Source organism: Helobdella robusta (genome assembly GCF_000326865.2).
Source record: "Helobdella robusta unplaced genomic scaffold HELROscaffold_43, whole genome shotgun sequence".
Taxonomy (NCBI): domain Eukaryota; kingdom Metazoa; phylum Annelida; class Clitellata; order Rhynchobdellida; family Glossiphoniidae; genus Helobdella; species Helobdella robusta.
The window spans coordinates 887,589-907,976 of record NW_008705028.1 but is presented as its reverse complement, the minus strand read 5'-3'; the positions used below and the strand labels follow the sequence as shown (position 1 = coordinate 907,976).

Below are 20,388 nucleotides of genomic sequence, written 5' to 3'. Positions count from 1 at the left end.
GTCGACAGTTAATAGGTAATTATAATTTTTTTAGTCACGTGATTCGAAACTAAACTAAACTAGCCAAAATTTCCAGCCAACGGATAAAAACAATCAAAACAGTTAATTTTATAACAGCTACGAGGAACAACACCAGGTCAACATCAAGAAGCAAGTTGAAAAACTTCATTTTTTAAAAATAAAAATTCAAGCTGAACACAAAAAAAACATTTGTTTACGGCAACCCATCATACATTTATCAACATTATCATCAATTATCACCATCATTATCCCAAATATCATCACTATCGTCATCATCATCAACAACACTTCCACATATAATGATTGGTGGTTGGTGCTTAATAAGAGTATAAATCATCAATTACAGATGATGTTGGGGAGTTTGTTCATTTGTACATCAATTTCGTTATACATTCATTCATTCGTTCGTTCGTTTGTTCATTCATTCATTCATTCATTCATTCATTCATTCATTCATTCATTCATTCATTATTTCATTCATTCTTTTTAAGTCATTCTTCTATTCATTCATATATTTTACACACACACACACACACACATATATTCACACGCGCACACGCACATTTAGATTCACACACATAAACACACGCACACACGCACACACACAACGTCAGCAGAAACATTGATATTAACACGTCGTGTAGATGAACATTTAATGCCATTTTACGATATGTTGATGATTTTTGATGAAATGTCTTTGGTTACCATCCTTGCAATAATTTCCGTTATGTAAATAAGATATGTGTGTTTGTGTGTGTGTGTGTGTGTACGTGTGTGTGTGTGTGTGTGTGTGTGTGTGTTTCTGTGTGTGTGTGTCATGTTGCTGTTATTGGTGTAGTTTATGTTTTATCTTATTGTTTGTTTCTTTCGTTGTTGTGGTAATGATATTTTGGTGGAATTTTTCTTAAAACCAAAACAATTGTCCTCGACTTCATCACAATAATTCCAATCAGGACAATCAGCACCACCACAATCAGCCCAGTCATCATTACCAAGACCGTCGTCATCACCATCATCATCATAGCCACCACAAAGTGCACGCTGCATAGCACTCACTGTTCATTATCTGCATCGTAGCATTCTCGACTCTTCCTATCATACAGCAATATAAACATCATCGCCTTTCTATTAAATCGAGATTAAAGTTATTAGGCAAATTTGTTTCAACATTAAGGCATTCACACACAAACACAATCATACACATACACACCACACACACACACACACACACAAACACACCACCACACAATCACACACACACACCACACGCACACAATCACACACCACACGCACGCACACACAATCACGCACACACACAATCACGCACACACACAATCACACACACACCACATACACACATACAACTACATACATTAGCTTGCACGAGATATGTACACACACGTTGTTACATATTTATATATTTTAATTATTATAATTATGTTATAAAATAAATTTATGATATTATTATGTTTATATAATTGTGAAAACACTTTTAGACATGAAGCATAGAACAAGAATTACAAATTATGAAAAATTATATTAATACCGTAATTGCTTTTTGTACTGGCCTGTATGCCTTTAACTCTGTTGACTTTTTGCTTGCAGTTCTAGTGAATTTTGGCTAAACGGTTGATTGATTTGTTGGTTGATTGGTTAGTTGATTAATTGATTGGTTTGTTAGTTGGTTTAGTGGTTGGTTGGTTAGATGAACGGTTTGATGACAGGTTCATTAGCTTGCTGATTTGTCTGTTGGTTAGTTTAATGGTTCGTTGTTTGGCTGGCTAGTTGTCTGTTTGTTTGTTTGTTTTGGTTGGTTTGTTGGTTGGTTGGTTGAATGGTCGGTCGGTCGGTTTGTTTGTTGGTTAGATGATTTTAGCAGGTAAAATATTTATATCATAATTGATTTATTTTAAAAAATTTTCATGTTTCATTTGCATCATTACTTTAGATATTTAAAACATTTGCGAATATTTTGAACACATTGATTATAAAATAAACTACTCTAGAGAAGAACCCCATTTCAATTCTTTCTGCAGTTTTGAAGCGAATGCCCCAAGCCGGCCAGCAGCCAACGAGTTCGCATCAGTTCTCACTGAAGAGTCCACAGAAGCGCAAGAAGCCACGGACGTCCTTCTCGAGGCTTCAGGTGGTTGAGTTAGAGAAGAGATTCCACAGGCAGAAGTACTTGGGGTCAGCCGAGCGATCAAACCTGGCAAAGATCTTGAAGATGACGGACCACCAAGTGAAGACCTGGTTTCAGAACAGGAGAACCAAATGGAGGTTGCTGCTGATTGCATTTCAATGATTTTCGTTATCTCGATCGCATCACGGGCAACAACAATTTAACAAAAATTAGTCAGCCACTTAATCAAAACAATTTTTACATGAAACTTCCTTCTTGACTTGAAAAGCAAAAGTTCTCAACGAATTATGTAGAACAAAAGCAATGTTCCCAGAACATTACACTAACGCAAATAAAAAATACTTTCGTTCGTTCGTTCGTTCGTTCGTTCGTTCGTTCATTCGTTCGTTTGTTTGTTCGTTTGTTTGTTTGTTTTTTCGTTCGTTATTTTGTTCATTCATTCATTCATTCATTCATTCATTCATTCATTCATTCATTCATTCATTCATTCATTCATTCATTCATTCATTCATTCATTCATTCATTCATTCATTCATTCATTCATTCATTCATTCATTCATTCATTCATTCATTCATTCATTCATTCATTCATTCATTCATTCATTCATTCATTCATTCATTCATTCATTCATTCATTCATTCATTCATTCATTCATTCATTCATTCATTCATTCATTCATTCATTCATTCATTCATTCATTCATTCATTCATTCATTCATTCATTCATTCATTCATTCATTCATTCATTCATTCATTCATTCATTCATTCATTCATTCATTCATTCATTCATTCATTCATTCATTCATTCATTCATTCATTCATTCATTCATTCATTCATTCATTCATTCATTCATTCATTCATTCATTTATCCATCCATCCATCCATCCATCCATCCATCCATTTCATCCTCGACTCACTCGAGATGATCAAACAACAACTACCACACAGACGACAATCAGCTGAGGAGCGTGAGGCTGAGCGCCAGGCTGCCAACAAATTCATGCTGAACAGCAGAAGCAGTAGCAGCAACAGTAACAAAAACAACAACAGCAACGACCCCCTCTGCATCAACAACGCCTCACTGATGGCCCTGCAAAAGTTGAAGCCCTGGATAGAGGGAGATGAGGAAAATGGTGGTGGCGGGTTTCGTGAAGGTCACCGTGATGATGATGAGGATGAAAATGGTGATGGCGACATTTATGATAATAACAATAATAATTACAACAACAACAAAAATGACACTAACAAGAGCAGTAAGAACGACGTCCAACACAAAAGTGGTCAGCATATGAAGGAAGAGAATGCCTGTGAGTCAACATTTAATGAGGATGGGAGCGCTGAAGACTATGATGATGACTGCGATTATGATGATGAAGATGGTGATGATGAAGATGGTGATGAAGAAGATGATTTCAACAACGAACTGTCTGAAGATGATAGTAACGATGTTGGTGATGATGATGATAACAGTAAGAGGAAGGACGAAGATGAGGAAGTTGATGTCGAGATGAATGACGATGACGCTGGTGATGTGGCGAAGCACGACGGCAGAGACAGAGAGCTGTTGGTTGGAAAAGAGTCAAACGACAAATCTGTAGTGATGATGATGATGAACGCTCTCAAAAACTCCAACGACTTAACAAATATTAACTACAACAATAAGAATTTTGCTGGTTTAAATTTCTTCAATGAAAGATACTCCAACATTAACAAAGATAAGAACCAAAGCAACATTACAAAGAATATTAACTCTAGTAGCTCTGAGGGTGGAAACCAAATTAATGTTCTAAAACTCAGTGGCAACCATTACATCAGCAACCATAACATCAACACCAACAACATTATCAACAATAACATTGTCAACAACGACATTGCCAGCATTGACAACATCAGTAATGTCAACAACTTGAACAACAAGATTGACAAAACGCCGAACAATCAAAAACAAAATAACGAAAAAATTGTCAGTGAGAGTTATTCGAGGCAAGCCAGCTCCAAGAGTCTGCTTTCAAATTGCAGTGCCTATCTATGCTCAAACTTTTCTTCAGACGAAAAAAATGCGTTGCATATAAGCCAGCCTACTTTGAACTTCAACGAGTTAGTGACCTATCATCGTCAACAGCAACCGCAGCAGCAACAACCACGCCAACAAACGCCATCTACACAGCAGCTTAAACATAAAACTCGTTCCCAACCACCAACAAAATTTTCTGTTATAAACAGTGAAAAAATTGAAAAGTCACAAATTCCTCTAGATCCCTCTAAACCAATAAAAACTTTCCTATCATTCAACCAATCGAAACTGTCGGATGAGAACATAAAATTCAAATCAACCAATGACAGTCGTGTTCTTTGCGATTCTTCTATCGCTGATTGGTCACTCAACAATGGGAACAAATTCGAATCAAGCAAATGTGTGGCCTGATTTCAAAATTTAAGAACAGTTCCATTTATTTCCTGTTTCCTTCGAAGCATTGTTATCTTTGCCCAGCAGCCACGCAATCACACAATGCAAGATGCCTTAAATTTATTTTTATATTGCATTTTTTAATACTTTGAAAACATTTTCACGACTTTTGTTGAATATTTAACCGAAATAAATTGTAAACTATTTTCTTGAATTTTTACAAATTATTTATTGGTTTTTATATTTAATCTATGAAATAAAACACAAATGAAGATTGCAAGTCTCAAATTTTTAATGACCATTTCAAGAAACCTTCAATCAAGGTTTGGAAACAAATTAAAACAATAAAATTCGCAAAAAATATTTTATCCTTTATACACATGAAGAAATGTTTTGTTCCAAAAAGCAACAAGTTGGTACCTATTTTCATAAAAACCATAAAAAAATTTATTTTATATTTTAAATAAAGATTTGATTAATTTTTTTATGAACAATATTTTGGCAATTTAATAATAAAAATCTCCAAGGAATGCGGTGATAAATGTAAGCAATGATAAAAAATTAATGTCGGCTCTATATAATATATATTATTTAAAAAATTTCGCAACTCTAATCAAATCAGTTCAAATCAATTAAACACAAACAAGAATGTGAAAAGAATGAAATGTTATGAAGATAAAAACTCATTCCCGTTCGCCCATCATTTAACAAATATAAAACTTGTAAGATAAACGATACATACAACTCAATAAACAAACGCATTAACTTATCTTTAGATATATCGTGCCTTGATAAAACATTTTGTGCGTAATTACTAACTCGATAATAAATAATTATTAAAATTATGAGTGTTATAACTTAAAAAAAAATATAACGATCATTTTCAATTCGATCTCAAAAGCAAAAACTCCATAGAGACATGAAGTTTTACAAATAAATAAGGAGTTTCCCCGAAGGATGTAACATTTTGCGTGTATTCAACTTACCACCCTATCACAAACATTCAGAAATTTTCGAACTCCCCAAGGTGAAACACGTCACAATTGTTTGAACTCTCCCCTTTTTTAAAATACCGAAGATACAGTAAAAAGCTTTTTTGTTCTATTATGCTTAAATGTTCTATCATGTTTAAAATATATAAAAAAAAAGGTTTTGAACTTTTTTAAATATTTTAATATGTTAGTATTAAATTTATAGCAATAAAATGAATATTATGAAACATTTTGTTAATTTAATTAATAAGCTAAATAATAAATTACAATATATTATCAGAAAAATAGATAAATTAAAATTTAAATTAATAAATAAAACTATAGCGATCTGCGTATAGTATTGTATTGTCGATTTGAAGAAAGCCTTCGTTGAATTTTGCTTCGTTTTGTTGAAAAATGATGTTTCAACCGACTTCTGAACACTTTTAGACACATGTTAATATCAACTTTCAGGTCAACTGACAGTGAGTTCTCAGTCTTGAGAGTTGCAACAGGAAACCTATTAGGTACAGAATGAGATGTTTTGAACGGAGGACAAGCAAGATTTTTGAGTTTTGCAGATCTCAGGAACATTCGAAATTGAATTTATCATCTGTATCACGTAGCCCGGTGCTTTTCCAGTTGAACAGTAAAAAAATGCAAATGGGCTGAAGATTGGCAGATGGTATTCAATACCGACAAATGCGCAGTCTAACATACGAGAACGAAAAACAAAGAAAACGTATTCAAACTTGGAAAAACAACACTAAAAAATGTAAAAGAGGAAAAGGATCTAGGAATGATAATCCACCGAAATGGTAAGGTAGCGCGGCAATGAATCGAGGCAGCTAAAAGTGAAAAACAGGATCCTAAGAATGATAAAAAGAAAAGTAAAAAGCAGATCGTCATATATAAACCTATATAAAAAAATTGGTCCGACTTAAGTTGGAGTACTGTGTTCCTCTTTGGAATCCGGATTTACAAAAGGACAGACATATGCTTATGAATATTCAAAGGCGGGCAATAAGAATGACAGTGGAGTGTCGCGGTATGCCATATGAAGACAGACTGAAAGTTTGTGGTTTGACAACATTAGAAAAAAAACCAAGAGCAAATTTGATTTAGGCATACAAAATCATCACTAAGAAAGAGAATTTGGAACCATTGAAATTTTTGAGTTTAGGACGAACAGTAAAACAAGGGGGCATAAATAAGAATGATAAAGTAAAAATTTTTAGCTACAGAGTAATCAACGGGAGGAACAAACTGGGAGATGGAATAATATGCGCAGAAAAAACTAATAACTTTAAAGCAAACTTAAAATAGGATATTAAAAAAGTATCAGAGTGGTTCTGTCACAGACGATGTCTTTTTGGATCACTATATAAAATCTTTGTTATTTTATGTCATGTCATGATTGAATGCATTTGTTGATGATGAAATGATAACATGGTTGCAGTGTGTCTAACAATATTTGAAATAAACGATGGCATTGAACCCAGACTATAACATTTTTTCAATGATGAAAAATAATATTTGAAACAAACAAAATTCAGTGTTTTTGTTACGAATAATATTTACGTTTATGAATTGTAGTATGTTTTAAACAATTTTACATAAACATTTCTACTTCACAACAAATAAATAGCGACGAAGCTTTTCTATCTCCCCATGCTGTTGACAGGATTTCTGGGAGTGTTGGCAATCTCCTGAGCACGCTGGTCACGAATGAGGTCAACAACGATTGTTCTCAAGTTATGATAGTCACTCATCGGCACGTCTTCGGGAACCCAATAATATTCCAAAAATTCTGGATCCCTCTTGGATCTTTCACTTTCTAGCTCCACATTAGCAGACCTCGTTTTCTTCCTGTTTAATTTTCCTTGTTTTTGTAGTTCATCCATGCGCAGTTCCCAGGCCATCCTGATGACGTCAGCTACTGATAGCTCGGTGGGAGCCCATCTCTTATCACGGAGGTTGTTCGGGACCTCCATTGACTCCAACGTTCTTGCTGCAACTGGCATCACCGTCATGTTGATGCACACGAAAGCCATTATTGCGATGATGTGTAACAATTTCATTCTGATTCAACAAAAAAAGCAAAATATATAAATTTATAAATTTAAAATAAAATCAATTTCAATACTAACATGATGTTGTATTTAGAAGTATTTGATTCTATTAAACTACTATGGTTGAAAAAACTCAATCTGATGGTAATTGGTCATTTGAACAAGCTTAGCACATCTTATATACATAACAAAACAGATATTTGTCCGAAACAAAAAGAACTATGTACTTGAGACTTCAAAGAAAAATGTTTGCTCGTCAATCAATCAATCACCGCACTAGGAACGCTTTGATTCGTGAATTTTTGCACAACAACCGCTGACTCATTGCCTGATGTTTGGAAGGAACTATTCCAAAAGTTACAGCTGAAAATGTTATGCATTGTGATTTTTTAATGTATAAATATAGCCAAGTTATTGACTAAGAGCAATGAATAAGTTATCGTTGTATGTTTGTTTAAGTGGAATGCACCAGAGTATTTACATCAGAAAATGTTTTTGTCAGAGCATTAATTACACTTAATTTTTTTCACGAATGTTTTTTGTTCAGAGGTTAAAAAAATAAATAAAAGTTTTAGAAAGTTGTTGAACAGTAACAAAAAATCGCTGTTTGAATTTTGAAAGAATTATTTATAAATATATATCTATGATTGAAAGGCGGGAAGCAAATGAAGAAAGCGTTGAGTTTCCTGATACATACCACTTTATTGCTTATGAATACTTTTTATCAAGTAGAGAATTGATATATTTATTGTCAACAACAAAACTATTAATTAACACCAAAATAGCATCTTTGGATGTGGAGTCACTCTTTACAAACGACAGGACACAATCAGCATAATAGACAGAATATACAATTCCAGACATTCACCACTACCAATTCCAAAAGATGAATTAGTTGCGCTGCTAAAAATATGTACAGCCGAAGCGCTTTTCGTTGGCCCGGGTAACACACTATATCAGCAAATAGACGGTGTAGCAGTGGGCTCTCAATTGGAAGTACTCTTCGCAAACTTCTATGTTGAACATATTGAAGAAATGTTATATAAAGAAGAACCAGAGATTAAACCTAATGTATACTGGCGATATGTTGACGATATATTTGTTACATATGAAGGCGATGATCAAAGAGCAAGACTACTACAACGACTTAATTCGTCAAAATTTAAGTTTACAATGGAAAAATCAACTGACAATAAACTACCACTCCTATACGTACTAATACAAAATGTGCAAAATGAATTCAAAACCTCAGTCTACACCAGAGCAACAAGCAAAGGTTTATGCCTCAATGGCAATAGTGAATGTTTTCATACATATCTAAAGAGCACGATCTCTGCCTTTGTAAACTGAGCCTATACGCACTCTTCCGTTATAGGAAGCAGGAGAACAGAACTAGATAAAATCACTAAACAACTCATCAATAATAGATATAAAAATTTCATGATCCAGAAAGTAATAGAACGCAAAGAACAAAAAATCAGCAACAACAACAATGCAACAAACAATAGTAACAAAAAATAACATAGTAATATATCATAAGAATCACATGTCAACCGCTTTCGATCAAGATGAAAAAATCATGAAAAGAATCATAGAAAAGAACGTCCAAGCAATCAACGAAAACGATATTATTAAACTACGAATAATAATAATATAAACATTTATGAAGCGCCCATTCGCACAGCTGCTTCAGAGGCGCCCAGAGCCCATGTTAAAAAGATGAGTCTTTAATCCTTTTTTGAAAAAACTCAACGAGGTTACGCATTCCAGACACACGGAGCAACGTGACGAAAACCGCGGCCAGCCAGGCGGGATCTGACAACGGGAATGTTTAAGAAACCTGTTGAGCTGCTGCGGAGTGATCTAGTATGTTCATATCTGGATATGAGGTCGTATAGATATGTTGGGAATTTTAATATAAGGGTATTGAAGGTAACGACTGCAATTTTGAAGATGATTCGAGCGGAAATTGGAAGCCAATGAAGCATTGGAAAGAGAATGGAAGAACTAAAACGAAGGTACACGGCAAACTGTGAAGAAAGTATTTATTTGCACTGAATCGATGTTGAGTCAGTCATTTGAACGATTTTCAATGGAAAATGTGGATATGTGCTGTTAAATTAATATCTGAATATATTACATATTGAATTTTAAGCAAAAATTTTGTATGTTCTCATATTTATATAGTAGACCTAATGCTTTTGAAAGAAATTTTAATTTTTCAAAAGTTATTAAGAATAAATTTATCGATGAAAATGAATTCTCTAAAATAACGTTTAAAAGGAAGCAAAGTGAAGAACCAACAAAGATGTCTGTGTCAATTTTGTTGTTCATCACTTCGTCGTCATCATCATCCTTCAGCTCGCTAGCGACATTGAAGGGTATGCTTGCGTCTGATGCTTTTAAGACTACGCAATTGTCCAGAGCACTCCTTCGAAATTGCCCTTGCATGGACGTTAAAAGACGTGTTATCATCAAAACAAATCCCACGTTGCGTGCAGATATGCAAAACTCAATATCAAAACCACCAAGCCTCAGACTCAATGTTCATTTTTCCGATTGCTGCCTGGTGCCAATCGGTAAAAACTGAGTTTTTGACTGATTCAATTTAAGCGTATTTGCCATCATCTACTCAATAACTTCCGAGAGACGTGATCTGAGTCTACAGGCAAGATCATCAAAACGAAACGACGAACGGGAGCACTAGCAATGATCTGACTATCCTCAGCAAAACCGTGATGTTTGAAATTATATTTGTCAGTGATTTATAAAACATCTGCAGTGTACTAAAAAAATAGAAGGGGAAGCCGAAACCCGACCTATGTGAAACAACGTATGGCGCAGATTCAACATGTGTCAAGTTAAATATGAATAAAATCTGTTGTGTACGACTAGAAAGATATGACTCAATATATTGAAGAACATCACCAAATACTCTAAATGAATATTGGAGCTTGCGTAAAAGCGATGCGTGATCTACACAATCAAAAAGCAGAGCTCATATCCAAAAGAACAAGCAACGACACATTCTGAGCATCTGTGGAGGAATACAAATTAGATCAAAAATGCAGTCGAATGTAACTGACGATAACCAGATTGATAAGCCAGAAAAAGATTATTGGTTCTTAGGTGAGTGACAAGTTGGTAAAAGACTATGCGTTCAACAACTTTAGACAAAAACACAAGGTTCGACACAAGCCGATAACTTGAAAGGTCAAAGTACTTTTTTCAGAATAGGGCTTACCACAGCGTTTTTGAAAGCTAATTGAAAAGAGTCGGAGAGAAGACACAGGTCGATAAAAAGGTGAAAAACGGCAGAAACAGATCAACATATTTTTTAATAATCTGTGTTGGCAAACAGTCAAGGGAGCATGATTTGGCAGGTGCGCCAAGTATAATTTTTTAACATATAGTCACTAGAACAAGTTGATAAACTTGAAAATGATAAGATTTCGTGTAAATTGCAAGGAATAAGAAATGATCCGAAAGAGCCGCATGTCGCATTTCGAGCGGCAGCAACCTTATCTCTAATAATAATGACATAATTTGCCACGCATTCAAATATATATCCAACATGGCCAGTCATCCAGCTAAATATTGCCCACTGTTTTATTCCACTTGTGAGGTCCATTTCAAGATTGTCTTGAACAATTCTCATCGCCGAGCCTACGAGGTTTGTCGAATTATCGTCTACTATATAGACGATACTTTGAAAATCTTGTTCCTTTATATGAATAACTTTAATGATCAATTTTAAAAGCAACGAATAAAAAACAAAATTTTTCAGATATAAGTGAAAATATTCTACGCAGTGTAATTTAAAAATTCAAACGTTCGACAGGTTAATAACGAGTACACCAAAAATGCATTTCGTTTATTGTTTTTTACGGAATAGTTTGAAAGAAACAAAAATAAATTATTTTTTATTACAAACAAAATATTTCTTTTATAATTATTAATATGTTTTACACTTTTGTGTGAATATTTCCATTGCTCAACAAATAAATAGCGACAAAGCTTTTTCTATCTCCCCATGCTGTTGACAGGATTTCTGGGAGTGTTGGCAATCTCCCGAGCACGCTGGTCACGAATGAGGTCAACAACGATTGTTCTCAAGTTATGATAGTCACTCATCGGCACGTCTTCGGGAACCCAATAATATTCCAAAAATTCTGGATCCCTCTTGGATCTTTCACTTTCCAGCTCCACATCAGCAGACCTCGTTTTCTTCCTGTTCAATTTTTCCTGTTTTTGTAATTCTTCCATGCGCAGTTGCCAGGCCATCCTGATGACGTCAGCTACTGATAGCTCGGTTGGAGCCCATCTTTTATCACGGAGGTTGTTCGGGACCTCCATTGACTCCAACGTTCTTGCTGCAACTGGCATCACCGTCATGTTGATGCACACGAAAGCCAATGTTGCGATGATGTGTAACAATTTCATTCTTTAAAAAAAAATCAATTTTTATAACTTTTTTAAATTAAAATAAAATCACCTTTAAATCTAATATGGAGTTGTAGTAAGAAATATTCAATTAGATCAAACTTCAATTCGTGAGAAAAAAATTTGCTTGATATGAATTAGTTATTTGAACAAGCTCAGCACATCTTATATATACATAACAAAACAGATATTTGTCAGGAACAGAGAGAAGTATATTCTTGAGACTTCACAGAAGAATGTTTGCCTGTCAATCACTCTGCCAATCACATCACTAGAATGCTTTGATTCATGAAGCATTGCACAACATCCGCTGACTTCTTTAGGTGCTCATTGATAGATGTTTTGTAGGAACTATGTGAAAACTCGTCGTTCAAAAATTTAAAGTATTGTGAATTTTTAAAGTATAGATAGCCATAGACGAAGTTACTGATGTATAATTTGTTTAGATGGAGTTCACCACAGTATTTGTATTCCATTGAACTCCAAATGTGCAAATGTGCGAAGTATTTAATTTGTCGTTTTTGTTGTTAATACTAAGCTTCACAATACATTTTTCATATTTTTTTTATATTCTATTTGTATATTAACTGGCTTTCGACCCTTTTTGTCCGGCTGATGGTTCTTTAACAACTAATAATTTTAAACGTTATTGCGGATTTCAGTTCGAAGTTTCAAATTGTTATAAAAAAATTTTTTTGTCGAGAATAATGCAAATTTTATTATCGTGCCGTTTGAAAACATATTTAGAAATTACAACACCGACATTAAGTTTTATTGCATATATTAACGTCGGTTTTATTTGAGTTTTAAAAAGACTGTTTTTCTATAGTTAAATTGTTTTTATGTATATAATTTTATTTTTAACTTATTAAGAAATTGTAAACAATTAGCTGATATCATTTGAAAAAGATGTGATAAAAAGAAAAGTTAACTTTATACAAAAAGTTTGCTGAAAAAAAATGCAGACAAGTATAAGGTGTCAGCAGACGAGTTTCAAAAACTTGCTCAGTTGCTTGCATCTGACGAGGATCGCTTGCATGACGAGGAGCCATTGATGCAACTCACCTCAGTTACCACGGACCAATTGCACAACTTAATGATGGACCAGCAAAACTTCTACTTTTCAACAACATTGAAAAACGTCCCAAAGCAGTTTATATCAGATTTTGACATCGATTCTAACGGTTGCATAGTCGAGAATGGAATCATCGAACACTTCGATTATTTTCATTCATGTTATTGTTCTCAAAAAATTACCTCTTACCATATCCCAGGGGAAATTTCAAAGATGTAACCTGTTCGATATGTTGGGAAAACTTCCTGAAACGATTGTTTGTTGTTAAATTGCTCTGTAGTCACAATTTTCATGTAACGTGTTTTGAAACGTAGTTCAAGGTGCAGTCTAAATGTCCAACTTGCAGATTTAAAGTGGCAGGAAGTACGAAAGTCGGGCATCGTTACGAAACTTATGTTGATAAAAAAAGGCACTACCAAAAGAAAACTTGTTATAATCATGCGTAACAATCTCAGACCTATATAATAATAAACTAGGCATAATAATAAACTATTAATTAACACTTTATTAATTAAAGCTAAATTTGTAGGAAGAAATTTCTGTTTTTATGGTCCGCTCCATTGGGATAAACTGCCTTACTATATTAAATGTAATGTAATTTATAATTCTTTCAAAAAACAATTGAAAACATATTTTTTATGCTGTTCATAACGTAAATTGTTTTATTTTATTTCATAATTATAATATTGGCTCAATTTCTCTTTTTTTTGTTATCCCTAATTTTTAATTCATTTCAATTATTCTAGATATATATGTATTGCTTAATTTTTCAGTTGATATTTTTAATTCTTATTTATGTGTAAATCCTGTTGAATTAGTTGAGATTTAATCTGTTCATGAGGCCATCCATAAATTAGTATTTTATTGCTAGGATGAACCTTTTTACTTTTGTAAATAAAACTGAAAAAAAAACTATCACAACGCAGAAGTTAAATTAAGACATTTAAATGGATAATTTTATCAGTATTCATTCAAATTATTTTATAGAAAACCATTGGTTTGTCCTAATAATGTTGACGGTGATTGTATTACAATTAGGTTAACTCTGTTGATTAGATATTCAAATATTTGTATGCACGTGTGTGTTATTGAATCATACTTCGTTCTGCAAATTTATTCGAGAGGTTAGTTTTATTTTTATTTATTATAACAATATTTATAATCACATTTTTTTGTTTATTTAAAATATTGGTCACGCTGTTAGTTTTGAAAAATGTTGAGTGTAAAGTTTGTTAAACTTAATTTTTGATTTTTTCACAGTTTCCAGCATGTTCTAGTGACACCCATGTAGTTTGTGTAAACAGCGCGATGAAACCATAATGTTGCCCTGAAGTCATTTCCATTGTTTGCCCTGCTTAAAGTATTTCACTTCGACGAGAGAAACTGCTTGATGCCAAATTTACTGCAAGACCAACAAATGATAAAAATGGACAATGCGAGGTGTGCAAAAAAACTTTCAAAAAATGTTGCCTCACTCGTGAAATAAAAGTGACTGATTATGAATTTATTATATTTTTTGTGGTGATTTACAAATTTTTTCGAAATTTGGTTAACTTTTACACAAATATTTGATAGAAATATGTGTTGCAATTTGAAATAAAAATTAATGTTAACTTTGTTAAAAGTGTTTTATCGTTCAAGTTATTTTTTGATTAATATTTAATTCAAAAATATTGACATATGGTTTTTATTTCATAATCGTCGATTCTTAATTAGCCATCGACCCGCTGTTATATGACCCCATAATCACAATCACATAGTCATTCATTTGTTTGTATTGCTACGAATGACTTTATAAGGTTACTTGCAAAATTTTTGAAGTCATAACGTGCCTGGATTATTTCATAGAGAAATGTTCATCTGGTAGATGAAAATATTTAAAAAATAACTATTAATATCAATGTTCCCATTTTGAAACGTTGTTGGACTCAAAGTTAAAATTTTATTATTGAATTTAGATTAGACTAATATGAACGATAACACATTCGGCTAATAACTGATTCCATTCAAGATTCGGTTTCTAAGTATCAAACGTTAGCAGTGGCTAATTTAAGTGCCAACAGTCTACAAAGGCCTATGTAATTTATTCTGCATATTTATTTGATTATAGCACAAACCCGTATATAATTATAAATAATTCATTGTCTCGTGCGATCATTATTCAATTGAATTGCTTCATTCAACCTTAAGACTATTTCACTCAATCGTTCATTTGTCTAACATTATTCTAGCCAGCAGTTCAAAATGAATAATAAAAAAAAAATTTGGTTTATATTAGTTCCGCGTAACAAAATTTTGAAGAACGTAATGTCTATCAGCTATGAAAATTTAACGTACTTTACTTATCTTACTTAACTCTTATCTTTACTTATCTTACTTACTTTACTTAACTCTTGCTCTTGTAATGTGCCTAAACGTATTAACCATCACGTTATCTGGGTGCCTGATCTCATGTCAAAGATTGTAATATTTAATTACGGTTATCGCTTGCCACATTTGGCCACAAAGTTTGTTAACTTTAGTTACAGACAATTCTAATGGTTTGTTATACAGAACGTGGAAGCGTTTTATCCGGTGGCTTATCACCTTTTGAAACCTTTAGAAATTAATCCAAAGGTTTCTAATAATATAATACTTGAATGAAAAAAATTTATATAGGATTGTAAAAGTCAGGCTATAAGCAAAGAATAGAAATTCAAGGAATACTTAAGCATAGATAATTATATGAAATATAATTTACATCTTCCCCCTTCAAGTCACTTTTGGAGGCACATAAAGTAACAATTTATTAATGTGAAAAAAGTTTGATTCTATCTTCTTCATTCCACAGTCTATTTCGAAAATCGACGGTGGCATCTTTCGGAGAACTTTAAACGGGCCAACTCTTATTTTGTCCATTTTACTTCGATTGAGTTTACTCCCATTCTGGACATAGACCTGATCGCCCATTTTAAATTCGTACTCTTCTCTTTTCGTTTATTTTATATTTTCAATTTTATTTCAATTTTCATCATTTTTGCTTTGTCATTTGATTGGTGGTTAGTATCATGTATATTAATTTCTCTTTTTGACGAGTAAAGATTCTTGTTTCTACATTCATTTGATGGATGGTATCGATTTTTCAAGCCTAATTCTTCACACATAAAACATGGTTTCTTTGCTGTGCTGACAAAATACTTTTTATTTAAAGTAGGCCTATTATTTTCATTTTTGGCTTGATGTTAGAGACGCATTCATCAATTTTTGTTTCTTCGATTCTTCAAACAGTTTCTCAATGGTCGTTATTTCTTCTCTATCAAGCTGGTTTTGTATTTCTACGGGAAGGCCCATAACGATCATGTCTATTATCGACATTGTAGTAGCGTTCACAACAATTTCTAAACAAAGATTTTCTTTTGCTAAGGCGTAGTCTATTAAAGAGCCGCCTAAATATTTGAAATTGAAATGTTTTGATATTGTTATCATCTAACTTTTTGTAACAACTCAAAACCATTAGGATTGAAAACTGATTCAAATGTTCTAATGTATGGAGGAGATCAATCAAATTCAAATTGATATTAAAACCTTTTAAAATATAGGTAATATAAATTAACATGCTAACGTGACTCTCATCTATGTAGCGTTTAATTTTTGCCGATACGAATAATTCAAATTACTATTTTATGTATAATTTTTCATTGCAAATATTTGTTACAGAATTGAGGTTTCGCCAGCTCTGCACATATTTTTATCGAAATAGTTTTTTTTTGTCAGAACGTCAATTTTCTTTCATTGGGTTGTAAAAATTTTTTTGTAAACGATATTAAAGATGTATCTGATAATTCACCATATTTATTTTCAAGTGAAATCGATGCAAATATATAACTTTTAAAATTAGTCAATTTCATTAAGTTCTACACCAACATACAGGTTGCGGATTTGTTTTGAACTTGCGTATCTGAAACATGCTGGGTAGAGTTATTTTACTGTTTCTTGTCCTTCTTATTCCTGCTGAATCTATAATTCACTGGCAGAAACATGGGTTAGAAAATTTATTTTCAGAAAATATATACGACCTGACACATTTTACATTTTATTTAGCTTTGTCTACATGTTATCAAAAAAATATTTATTGACGATTTGAGCAAATATAATGCCGCATGTATATATGATTATACTTACTTTAAAAGAATCTGTGGTGTCAGCAAAGTTGAGTAAAAACAAAAAAAAATTAATTTCTTCTAATATAAAAAATAAATTTTTAAAACCAAATATATCTCAATCATTTTTTTCTTGTTCCTACACAAGACATACAAAAACTGCCAATTGTATACTTGACTTGATGTTCATGTTTTGATAGATAGAAATACAATTTTGTATTTGTGCTAACCACTAATTGACACAAATAAAAAGACATTTATATATAAAAAATTTAGCCAAAATTTGATTCTTAATCCAAAACATTTACTTTTAATTCTTCGTTCAAATCTCATGAGTTGAAACGTTTCGTTTAATGAGTGAAACGTCCGAAAACATTCTCAAAAAATTGGCAAATATATTGGTAAAAATGTTCTATATTTGAGTGAAATTGTAATTAATTTTTTATTTGCAGCAATTCAAGGTTCAAGTTGTGCAGTAACAAAGTGTGTCTAGGTGTAAAGAAACAAACATCTTCAGTAATTGTTTCCGATGAAAACGACACTGATGTTAACTTCTTGTGGAAACAGAATGAGCATGGTTTTCTAGTTTTTGCTGATAACTTGTTTGGTATCGACTTGAAACCTTCGGCTTTATGTGGCTCAACCATCGCAAACATGTGTATGTCAACATTTGTGTTTCAATTTTATTCCCAGCGACCGAATTTCTAGTTTTCAATTTAATCCAAAACTTTGTCATATTTCAGCTTACGCTGGTTTCCCGGCGTATAATCTTGAATTGAAAGAGTTTGACTTGAGGAAAAAAACAATGCAATGGAAATTATCAATTCATTACACAAGCTTTTTCAGAATTGTAAATGAAAAAACGAATTTAACACTCTATCTGGGCCAATACTTTCCATCAGATGTAATTGCGATACCAGGTGACTTGCGAACGGATGTATTAGTTTATCTTGATGGTTTTTCGGCCATGCAGTCATGCAGTGAGACCATCATCGCGTTTGAACGCTCAATTGTGGGGTAAGTTAAATAATCTACGCATTTTAAAATATTTTATGATTAAAATGTTATAGCTTAAGATATTTGTGATTGAATGAATAGAAAGATATTTTCTTTCAGACACATCATTAACAAAACGTACACTATTTGTCGCACTGGAGCCGGTATCAACTACACGCTGTGCCTCACAAGCGGTACAAAGATTGAACACAAACCAAAAAATGGAGATTTAAGCCAAAAATGGGTTTTGAACGAATATGGCTATTTGTTTTCCAGCTTGAATGGATTAGGTATTGATATAAATTTGACGTTTGAATATAAATGCGCAAAGGATGAAAGGACATCTCAAAGACCAGGTTCGTTTACCCACAAAAACACACAAATTCGTAAATGAATCAAAACACGCACACGCACACACACGCATACACACACACACACACACATATATATATATATATATACACATATATGTATGCCTCAATGGCAATAGTGTTTATTGTCAAACATATCTAGAGAGTACGATTTCTGCCTTTGTAAACCGGGCCTACTCGCACTCTTCTGATACAGAACTAGATAGAATCATTAAACAACTCATTAATAATGGATATAAAAATTCCATGATCCAGAAAATAATAGAACGCAAAGAACAAAAAAATCAGCAACAACAACAATGCAACCAACAATAGTAACAAAAATAACATAGTAATATATCCTAAGAATCATATGTAAAGCGCTTTCGATCAAGATGAAAAAATCATGAAAAGAATCATAGAAAAGAACGTCGCAGCAATCAACGAAAACGATATTATTAAACTACGAATAAAAACCAAAGAACCTCATCTCTAGTGATGAAAAACAACTGCACTAGTAAACCAGAATCGATAATGGATCATAGCCATCTAAGAAATTTGTTCAAATGTAATATTGGTGAGTGTGGGCACCATAATTCCGAATATATTGGTATGACGACAACCAAGTTATCGAAAAGACTCACGATCCAACTACAAACTGGCGCTATAAAGAGTCACATGAAAGTGAAACACGAAACTAAAATTACTAGACAAATCTTGGACCACAATGTTGAAATCTTACATTACAATAACAACCATTATAATTTATGATTAGCCGAATCAATACTCATAGAACAAGGACATCCGATAATAAATATTCAACAAAGGGCAATTGGAATTCTTCCTACTAATAAATTTAGAAACAGAAAACACAAACTCGTAAACATGTTATTATTTATCGATAATATATCGATATATATATATATATATATATATATATATATATATTTGATCATCTGGGCACAAACACAACGTAACAATTTGAACACCGAAGATGGTATAGGAATACCTAAAAAACCTTTTTTGTTCTAATCATGCATAAAATTAACAAAAATTTTTGTTTTGAACTTGAAATTTATTTACGATCAATCGTTAAATTGGAGTTAACTAACTCCGAACATGCTGTGATTTTCATCCAATAATTGCATTTCTGACAGTCTTAATCCAATATACATGTACATTGTATATATGTATATATATATATATATATATATATATATATATATATTTCAAAAATTCAACACCACTTTCAACATTGCTCAACTTTTTTATATTTCTTTTTAATTTATTAATTTCAGAGAAATTAGACATTTTATTGTTTTTTAAAAATTTTTATTAAATAAATTTGCAAATAGCTATTTCGAGTTATAGATAACTCATCTTCAGTGCATTATATATAAGGTATGTAAGATATTTGATAAGAAGGAACAAGTAATTATTAATTTATAAAAATTATTTAATTAAAACAGAAAACCAATAAAATAAATTTAATAACTATAAACAATATAAAACGCGATTTTAAAAATTTTTAACGGCAAGATTGTTTATATTATGGTTATTATGTTGCTTCTCAGCCGAGAAGCGCAAATTAATTTATTTAGTTAACTACATATTCTTAATATTATTTTTACAATATTTAAAAACGTTATTATTATTATTATTGTTAACGTTATTATTATTATTATCATCGCTGTGGTTCTGCTTGCTTCAAATGTCTAAAATTAAAAATTAAAATAAAATTAAAATTACAATAAAATGTCTAATTTCT

The 20,388-nt window shown here is 32.4% G+C and overlaps 3 protein-coding genes across 3 annotated transcripts; 1 reads left to right on the top strand and 2 right to left on the bottom strand.

Annotated features, from left to right (window-relative positions):
• Positions 1-2,068: 2,068 nt before the first annotated feature.
• Positions 2,069-2,326, top strand: HELRODRAFT_85050 (hypothetical protein; the record flags this gene model as incomplete). The annotated part of the gene is made up of 1 exon (XM_009025650.1): positions 2,069-2,326. The coding sequence occupies one exon, from the start codon at positions 2,069-2,071 to the stop codon at positions 2,324-2,326; it is 258 nt and encodes an 85-aa protein (XP_009023898.1).
• A 4,880-nt stretch (positions 2,327-7,206) lies between these two features.
• Positions 7,207-7,599, bottom strand: HELRODRAFT_177593 (hypothetical protein; the record flags this gene model as incomplete). The annotated part of the gene is made up of 1 exon (XM_009025755.1): positions 7,207-7,599. The coding sequence occupies one exon, from the start codon at positions 7,597-7,599 to the stop codon at positions 7,207-7,209; it is 393 nt and encodes a 130-aa protein (XP_009024003.1).
• Positions 7,600-11,486: 3,887 nt separating this feature from the next.
• Positions 11,487-12,174, bottom strand: HELRODRAFT_193149 (hypothetical protein). The gene is made up of 2 exons (XM_009025754.1): positions 12,126-12,174; positions 11,487-12,061 (listed from the first exon to the last, which is right to left on the bottom strand). Exon 2 carries the CDS (start codon positions 12,058-12,060, stop codon positions 11,641-11,643), a length of 420 nt encoding a protein of 139 aa, XP_009024002.1. The 5' UTR covers position 12,061; positions 12,126-12,174; the 3' UTR covers positions 11,487-11,640.
• Between the last annotated feature and the right edge of the window lie 8,214 nt (positions 12,175-20,388).